The sequence below is a fragment of the Etheostoma cragini genome, chromosome 11 (genome assembly GCF_013103735.1).
Source record: "Etheostoma cragini isolate CJK2018 chromosome 11, CSU_Ecrag_1.0, whole genome shotgun sequence".
NCBI lineage: Eukaryota > Metazoa > Chordata > Actinopteri > Perciformes > Percidae > Etheostoma > Etheostoma cragini.
Window position 1 is genome coordinate 18,060,615 of NC_048417.1, and position 9,443 is coordinate 18,070,057.

A 9,443-nucleotide genomic window follows, 5' to 3' on the forward strand; every position below is an offset into this window, starting at 1 on the left:
GGAAAATGGCTGCAATGAAACAAAGAGTGAAAAATTTAAAGGGGTCTGAATACTTTCCGTACCCACTGTAAATGAACTTGATAGCAAAGAGTTGCTGTGTGTGTGTGTGTGTGTGTGTGTGTGTGTGTGTGTGTGTGTGTGTGTGTGTGTGTGTGTGTGTGTGTGTGTGTGTGTGTGTGTGTGTGTGTGTGTGTTTGAGATAGAGAGAGCGCGCAAGATGCTGAAGATTATGAAGATGATAAATGGTAGCTAGTTGAAGTCCCTGTGTCTGTGTGTGTTTGCAGGGGATGATGTACCTAGAGGAGCGAAGGCTCGTCCATAGGGATCTGGCAGCCCGAAATGTTCTGGTCAAGTCTCCCAACCACATCAAGATCACTGACTTTGGTCTGGCTCGCCTGTTGGATGTTAACGAGAAGGAATATAATGCTGATGGAGGAAAGGTAAATGACATGTGACATTTACACTATCAGACAAGTATACAAATGTCTACATTTGAAATCTTTTAGTTCCATACTGTACAGTGCAAGACAATAAAGGGTAGAATGGGCCCCTGAAGTAATTTTTGATGTTTTGAGTGACAAAGTTTGATATATTTATTCATGGTTATATAATAGCTGAAATGAATAGCTGTATATTTTTGGGAAATACACTTTTGCTTTCTTGCTGTGAGTTAGATGAGTGAATCAATCAATACCACTCATAAGTGTATGGTAAGTTTAAAAAAGCTACAGCTAGCAGCTGCTTAGTTATATCTAACTATTTCTCAGCTAGGCACATTGATTTCTTAATGTGTGTTCAAACAGACTTTGGTGGGAATTTTAGAGGTAGTGCATGCAGAGTCAATGAAAAGAAAAGGAATTGAACACAAGTCACATCTATTCCAGTTGCTCGAGTTGAAAATGTTTCATTTGCATATCCTGTGACTTTATGAATCAACTTAATAACATTACACAGAAAAGAGGAGAAAAAAAGACAGCCTGAAGGGAAATAACAAAGAGTTCAGAGTTGATTCAGAGGCTAAGCTGAACAAAAACACAGACACCAAAACAATTGGTACGTCTGTTGGTAGCTACCTTACTAACAGCTAACATCACGGTGTAGTTGGTAAATTGGCTGTTTTGGGTGAATAGTCATGAATGACCGAGGTGCTAAATAAATACTGTGAAAGTATCAAAACGCATGAAATGCACGTAAAAAGCGTGTATTATGAAACTGTGCTTTTAAACAAGCTGTGATGTCAATGCAGAAACTTTGAGAGTGCAGATGCGGTAGACTGGGAAATACTGACCGATCAAAGCAGACTGGGCTTCTCGGGGGGGGGGGCTTAAAAAGACAGGCGCTAAATTGGAACATTTCAGAGGGTGAATAAAGGTAAATTCAGACATTCATTCTGAGAAAAAAATTTTAACATCAAGGCTTATGTGCTTAACTTTTTTTTATTAATGAACGTCAATTACATGCTAGCCATTGCCAAATGAGTTGATACAAAGTAAATTATGACTATCAGCTTCGCACAACTCTCTGTATTTCTCAGTATGACGTGTCGTCCAGCGTGTCGTCCAGCGACTTTGGTGCACAGAAAAACGAGTGAAGATAATTAACTTGTCTGAAGAGTCCATGATGTTTGTTTAATCCTCCGTGTCGTCCTTGGCTACAGATAATTGTGTTAAGAAGGGTGCAGGCGCGTGCACAATTACAATCGCAAATCAAACTCGAGATCTAGCAAAACAAAGTCAAGATCACGCAAATGTGTTATTCCCCAGTACAAGTTTTTTGGGTGTTTTTTTTGCCTCCATGTCACCTCCGGAGCTCCATTTTAAAGCCGAAAATACAAGTGTGGACCTGAAAATGAGCATAATGTTGGACTTTTAAGCAATAAATAGTAAAAATAAAAAAAATGTATACAATATATGGTAGCATGCTGTGGGATTCAATAGTTTCTCTTGTGTCGTTACAGGCACAGATCCACAGGGAGATACCTCATTAAGTTGTAGGAATATTAGTGTATCTAGCGGTAATAGTAAAATTTTAGCACTACTGGTAGTATTATTAAACCAGTACTGTTTGTGGTTGAATAATGGCTATTATACTGTACAATGATTGACCTTGTTGTCTGTTTTTATTATGTGCTGTTTGGTGTGTTTGGTTTTGGAGGCTCATTGAGAAAGAATATTATTAAATTATTTTTTTGGACCCACACTATTGACATATTATAAAATACAACAACAGACGTTAACAATAATTTGGGTTTTATATCCTGAGGGAGGAACTTAGCCCATCACAAAGGACAGTTTTAGTAGAGTCAGTGCAATACTATTCTGCTTTATTGGACTGTTTTATTTTCTCCTAGGGAATGGAGATTTCAAAACTCAATAAATGTAGCAAACAGATATGTCCTTGGAACTCACTGTACATGGGCTACTTGCCCTCTTTAAATTTTTGTTCATCCTTTTCCACTTTTGTATTTGTGTTTTTAAACCATTTCTTTATATTTTCATCCTCTCTTACCCCATTTTTGTTAGTCCATCACAGTTTGTGTCAACGCTGAGCAGACTGGTATTACCCCCTCCACTGAGAGAAAGACAGACTCTCTAACCTTTGACATCCCCCGACCCTTAACCTCTATCACTGTAATCAATAGAATTGGCCTTCAAATCTAATCAGAGTGTTAGGCTGTAGCCCAGCCTGGCCTGCCATTTCCCTTATTATATTCCAATATAGATGGAGAATGTTTTCATGTGTGTGTTTCTTTTCTTTCATCAAACCTTGTTTTTCTTCATTCTGTCACACCACTTCTCTCTCTATCATAGTTTACATGATAATTTCTGCCAAAACAGTTCATTGTATGCCAACACCTCACCAACAGATGATCCAAGTTTAGTTTTAACCAACAATTATGTAGTCAGCTTTTTAAATTATTTTTAAGGAAATATAGGAGAAAGGAGCTTGACTCTTTTTTTAAAGGTGAATGTTATATAGTACTGACTATGCTATTCTTCTATCTAACAGATGCCCATCAAATGGATGGCACTAGAGTGTATCCATTACAGGAAGTTTACTCATCAGAGTGACGTTTGGAGTTATGGTAAGTTTCAAATTTCCTTTTAGGGAACTTGTGAAGTGGACAAAACTTCTTATATTTTCAAATATCTATCAAACCAAGTGATTTTTCCCTCAAAGTTACATTAATTTACATTACTTTGAAGAAACCTTTGTGCAAAATTACTTCCAAAGAGTGTATGCAATCTATATAGCATCAATAGTTTGATGTTGACAAAAAACTTGCCTTCATGCCTTCTAAACAAATATATAACAGTATGTTTAGTGTGGAAGGAGAAGTGTTAAAATAGATGTAAATTACTGGATGGCCGACAATGTTCTCCAGCTTAATTATAGTAAGATAGAAGGCCTCATCCAACAACAATTGACAACAATCTTTGTTGTCAAATGTCCATACATAGTATAAGAAGTATGGTTGTCGTAATTGTATCTGCTTTAAAATTTGTAAAATTCTGTTGTTTCCACTGTGGGTCGAAAATAAAACATGTTTTCTCTTTAGATATGTGGATAAAATCTTACGTAGCCTGGCATAGCCATACTAATTTGCAAATCTGTAAAATGAACCTCTATGTTAATTTTCAATTTCCAAGTGGACATAATGAATAAGCCTACAACCAATCAGAGCAATGAAATGATGTCGCTCTGAGCCACAAAGGCAAGTTGTAGCAGTGCTTGGTTTGTTTTAAAGAAGGAATAAAAGGGCGCCCTGGTCACAGACTTCATATACAGTACAAAAAAACAGCAAACTGAAATTTTTAGGCAAGAAATATGCAATATAGAAACATAAACTTGATTCGTATTTGATCAGCATCGCCTAGCCTGACAGTTTGAGCTGAGTTTTGTGAGCCTTTAAGTTGCGCTGGACAGAGAATGCCAGTTACATCCATTAACTACGTTCAAGTATGATGCTCCTCTCAGTCATTATCGTAAGGAATACACACATTGAACTACTTCATCTTGTGAAGGAATATGCGGTGCAGTGTGTGTCCAATAAATTCCAGACTGTTTGCTAGACAGGCAGGTCATTTATAGGTCTAAGGCAGCTTTAGAGGGTAGAGAGTGTTGATGAACAAGAGAAGAGTGTTGATTTCTTACTGCCTCTTTAACTGCATGAACATGTGGCAGTTACTGTAAAATGCAAACTGGATGATCTACTCTTTAAAATCTTCAAATATTAAAATCGGTCTTTGCAGCCATCAGCATGTCAGCAAGATTTAAATGTAGAAACCAACTTCCTCCATTAGCATTCAGTCCTATGGGATTTGTATTGCTATGTTAAATATAAAAAAAAGTCTTGTTTAAGTCTACCAATGACTCTTAAAGTCATTTGAAAATACGCAAGATGGATTTTATCAAAGAGAATAATGTGTGTTTGATGAAAAGTATCAGTATGGTTTGTTGCGTCCATATCCCCAGTGGTCCTCTATGACCGGGGGCTATTATACTTCCATCTTATAGTGTGCATTTACCCTGCTTACCACTCATTAACACTAACATGATTAAGGCTGAAGAGTTCTGAAAGATCAGGATTGACTGATGACTTTCATCATGACTCTTATTAGTTCCTCTCCTCCACTTATCTTCTGTCCTCTGTTGACTTGTGTTCTCTTATCTTGTCCTCTCTTTGCTTATCCTTTGTTTTGTTGCTTCCACATTTTGTCTCTCCTGCCTCTTCACCCTATCCCCTCTGATCTCCTCTGCTCTCTCACATCTTTGCTTTTCATCTGTCTTCTTTATTCTGCTTTTTTTGCTTTTTTTACTTGTCTATCTCACATTTTCTTTTTAACTATTTCATTTATCTCTCTTCCCTTGTCTTTACTTGCTTACTCTCTTCTCTTGCTGTATAACCTCTTCTCAACTCTCCATTTTTCTCTACTCTTTATCCTTTTGTACTCACTCTCATTGCCTCTCATCTTGATTCTACTTCTCCTTTCTCCACTTGTCCTTTTCTCCATAAACATTTTTCTTTTTCTGCCCTTCATTTCTGGTCTCTACTTTTTTGTTCTCTCATAATTACTTGTTTTTCTTTTGTCATTCTTCCTTCTGTCCTCTCCTTTTTTAAGGGGTAACCATCTGGGAGGTGATGACTTTTGGAGGGAAGCCATACGATGGGATTTCCACCAGAGATATCCCAGACCTGCTAGAGAAAGGAGAGCGTCTTCCTCAGCCCCCCATCTGCACCATCGACGTCTACATGGTCATGGTCAAATGTAGGTAGATGGGTGGGAATAATGCCAGAAACAATAATAATGAATTAAATGCAACATCACCATAAACCTCAACCTAATACATTAACTTTGTTAATGGGGAACTTCGGTATTTTTCAAACTGGACCATATTATCCATGTTTTTGTGTCTAAGTGACTAATGGGAATAACAATTTTTGAAATTGATCAAGTATTGAACATGAACATTACAGCAACAACTCCTTTAAGTCAAAATCGGTTTAACATTCTCAAAAGCTATTTTACATGCTACAAAAAGATATGTACTGCAGAGTTTTTGTATAGGAGTATATTTTACATGATTTTCAGTTTTTGTTTCCATCTACTGTATTTCAAACCCTACAGAAGCCAGTGGATTCTAAGAGTGAAAGGAAGGCCAACTGCTTTTTATTTGTAGCAGAGAAAAATAATTATGCTTTTATTGAGTGATTTTCAAAATGCAGCTGTTTGGAAGAAGTGGGTCTAGGTGGTGTCAAATATGTTTTTTAAAGCTGAAATGTTGCTATTTTAAGATTCAATTCCAGTTCAAGTTAAGTTCATTTTTTCTTTTTAATTGATTGTTACCACATGAATGCCACTGATGCGTCTCTTTGATGGCAATAATAGTAAAGAATCCTCCAAAAATAACAACATTTAGGGGGAGATATGGTTGAAGATGAATTACAGTCAGTAGGATCTCTTTTTTTTCTGGCCAACCCCCATCAGGCTGGCCTTATCACTGCTCTCACACCGTCAGACACTGGGGTCACAGGTGGCATTATAACCTCTGGCCACTGCTGCCAAGACAAAGGTTTGATGCAAGCGCCACCCCGGCCTTGTCCTGTAGCTGCAGCCTCTGGCCCTCACTGTCACCTTGGCTCTTACTGACACCCTGAACTTGCGCCAACCTGGCAAGCACGCACATTAACACACACACACACACACACACACACACACACACACACACACAGCAGGGTGAGGTCAATGTCACCTGCCTGTTATCTGCCTTTTTTGCAGAACTAATACACCCAAGTACTGTTCACAGACCCACTGCATACATGTGGTGGAAATGCACTTCCCGATATTCAGGGACTTTATTGGCATTAAACTATAGTATGTACCAAGATAAAAGATGATCACTTTTACATATGAAATCTCTTGAACCTGAATTTGTGTACAGCCACATGTCTCTCTCTTTCAGTCTCTAGCTCCTATTTCCCTGGATACCTAGACAGGCTGTACCCAGGGCCAGATCACATGATCCCTTTGGCATCATATCCATGTTTTCAAAGATAAATTGGCAGAAGCGCACATTGCTCCATATGGCCATTTTAGTGATGAAACTGTATTTATTTTAAAGTCATTACAATCAAAGAACACCATTACAAATTCTGTAATTGTTCATTATGAAACAAATAAAAAGGTTTTATATAATGGAAAGTGGTTTAAATGGAAAAAATATTTGAGACCGACAGAAGTGGGGAATTAAATTGTCACTGTTTGCATCAAGTCTGATTACAGGTTATTATTGGTCAGATCATTCTTTACCAATGTGATCTTAGGTGGTGTAGAGGCACATATATAGCTATTATTACTGTGTGAAAAGGGGCACATTAATAGGGTCAAAGTTCAGGACTTCATAATGGTCAGACACTAACACCAACACGTTTTTCAGGCTGGATGATTGATGCAGATAGTCGGCCAAAGTTCAAGGAGCTGGCTGCAGAGTTCACTCGGATGGCTCGTGATCCCCAAAGATACCTGGTCATCCAGGTAGGTCAATCTTGGTGACAAAGTACCTACCAAAATCCGGATTACCTGACATATCTTTTTCTGTTTGTCTAAACACCATAATAATTAAGCTACTTTCAAAGTAAAGACTAGACCAGTCTTTCATTGGGCTTGTTTTTGTTTCTAATATTTGTCAATTTTCTTATTATATGGTTTAGGCAGTTAGTAGATGCCTTTTGTATGCATAACAAATAACTTTTCTCATTCCTTATTAGTACTTATTACATCACTTGTATGTTAAATCGTAAAATTATTGTGCTAGGCTTAAATTAGTCAACAAACAGTGATGCTAAGACACCATTAGCAAGTCAATAAAGAATGACACAAATCCTTTTTTAAATAAAAATAGATCACAACAACATTAATAATGTTGTAATGTAATTTTATTTAAACAGGGACAATGCACAATTAAACGTGAACCTTGTTTAAGAACAAGGAGATATGCATTGCGCTAGGTTGTTGCACAATTGCTGTTTTCTGCGTGCAATCCCTAAAACTACACTTTTTCATGTGTGAACTACTTGTTAATGTGATAGTTCCAAAGTAACTTAAAAAAATACATAATAAATTAATGAAAATAGGAATAGGGCATGTTTAAAATAAATGATTTCAATTAGGATGTAAAGGGCCTTAAAGTAAAGCACTTTGAGCTGAATTTTATGTAATGAAAGGTTCTATAAAAATAAGGTTTATTAATATTTACAAGAGTTGACTCATTAAAAAACTGATTAGTTACATCATTTCTTCATCATTAATCATTAACACAAATTACTGGACACGCACATGTGCATCACCTCACAACTTTACTCAGGGTGACGACCGCATGAAGCTGCCCAGCCCCAGCGACAGCAAGTTCTTCCAGAGCCTCCTGGACGAGGACGAGCTAGAGGACCTGATGGATGCTGAAGAGTACCTGGTGCCCCATTCCTACAACATTCCACCACTGGCATACACTCCCCGTACACATATGGACTCCAACAAGGTATTTAAGTATCTTCAAACCATTTTTAAGCATAATTGTTTTCCAATTCTATATTAAAAGAATTGTTAGGTGCCATATGTACATTAAAACACTCACCCTCAGTTCTTGTCCTGTGCAATTTATGCAAATGTTTGTTTAAACAGAAAGAAAATCCATATCTTTGACATATCTTATACTTTAACTGTATATTCAAAGTGAATTGTCCTCTCTCTGTTTCTTGATTCAAGTACCTATTTGGAACCTTTTATAACATGAGTGATATGTGTATTGTTTTAATAATTTGTGTTCCTGAAATTTAGAAGATCCTGTAAGAATATTTTCTAAATAAAACCTTCAATTGAATTGAATGTGAATTATAATTTCTAAATTATAAGAAATTATAAATTTAATTTTTAAGCTGAGTTCAGACTTTTCTTTCCTACAGCAGGCTGTGTGACAGTCAGTACCAACTTCCATTTAAATGAAAAGTTATTATTAAAAATAATAATAAAATAGGCTGGCTAGTCCTGCTAGTTGTTTGCAAAAAGAGACAGACATGTTTCTTCTATATTGCACAGGCAAGGCTAATCAGAAATAGGAATACATTACTTACATACATTACAAAATGAAGCCTCTGTATTATTTAATTTTCAACTTGATACTTAGTTAGTTTTTCTTGTTGAATCACTTAGGATTTAGTTGCTTATCTTTTCATTGAACATGAACTTTTACTGATACAGTTTCTTTTTGAGTGTAGCATCAGGGTGACTGGCATTTTCCGTGATGGGAAAGAAGATAATATAAAGTCAAAGTAGTCCTTCAGATCATTTAGATGGTCTCTAAAGTGATGCAGGAATGAATTTTCTCAGCGTGTACTGCAGGACTCTCCTGTTCATTCAAAAGATTGAGATCTTAAAAGAGAACTCACACAGCTTTCCCAGTTTCACTCTCATCCCCCTCTTTCTCTCCGTCTGTTTTCCATTGTGAAACTATGGTAATGGCCTTCTTCAAATTTGGGGTTTACAGCCAGGTTCCCTCAGTTGATAAACTGCTCAAATGTTCCCCGTTTTACTTTGGACTTAAATCTATCACAAAACCAGTCACACAGCCAGGCAACTCAGCCCTTTTGTATTCCAGTATCCCCCCATGTTTGTGTGAGGATGAAAACGCCTGCTGAATGCCAGTGAGAGACATGACTCCTTTTCCAACACTGCTTGGTGAATATTAGGGGGTAACAGATTATGTATTTGCATAATATTTGTAAAGTTATCCTCAACTGTTTTTGGCCTTTTTTATTAGTAGAGTTAATTGGATTAATTTCATACAGTTACATTTATCCACATAAATCGTGTAGATGATTGAAATGAATTCAATTATTTTTGCCACACATGCAATATTTACACACACATATATATATATATATATAT

At 36.8% G+C, this 9,443-nt stretch overlaps 1 protein-coding gene across 2 annotated transcripts in view; it reads left to right on the top strand.

The window, feature by feature from the left end:
- Nucleotides 1-9,443, top strand: part of LOC117952536 (receptor tyrosine-protein kinase erbB-4-like) — a 317,936-nt gene that overhangs the window by 301,552 nt on the left and 6,941 nt on the right. For both annotated transcript variants that reach the window (XM_034884894.1, XM_034884895.1), the window contains exons 21-25: nucleotides 285-440; nucleotides 3,010-3,085; nucleotides 5,124-5,270; nucleotides 6,940-7,037; nucleotides 7,867-8,037. In XM_034884894.1, coding sequence (XP_034740785.1) covers nucleotides 285-440; nucleotides 3,010-3,085; nucleotides 5,124-5,270; nucleotides 6,940-7,037; nucleotides 7,867-8,037 — 648 coding nt within the window. The remainder of the gene's footprint in view (nucleotides 1-284; nucleotides 441-3,009; nucleotides 3,086-5,123; nucleotides 5,271-6,939; nucleotides 7,038-7,866; nucleotides 8,038-9,443) is intronic.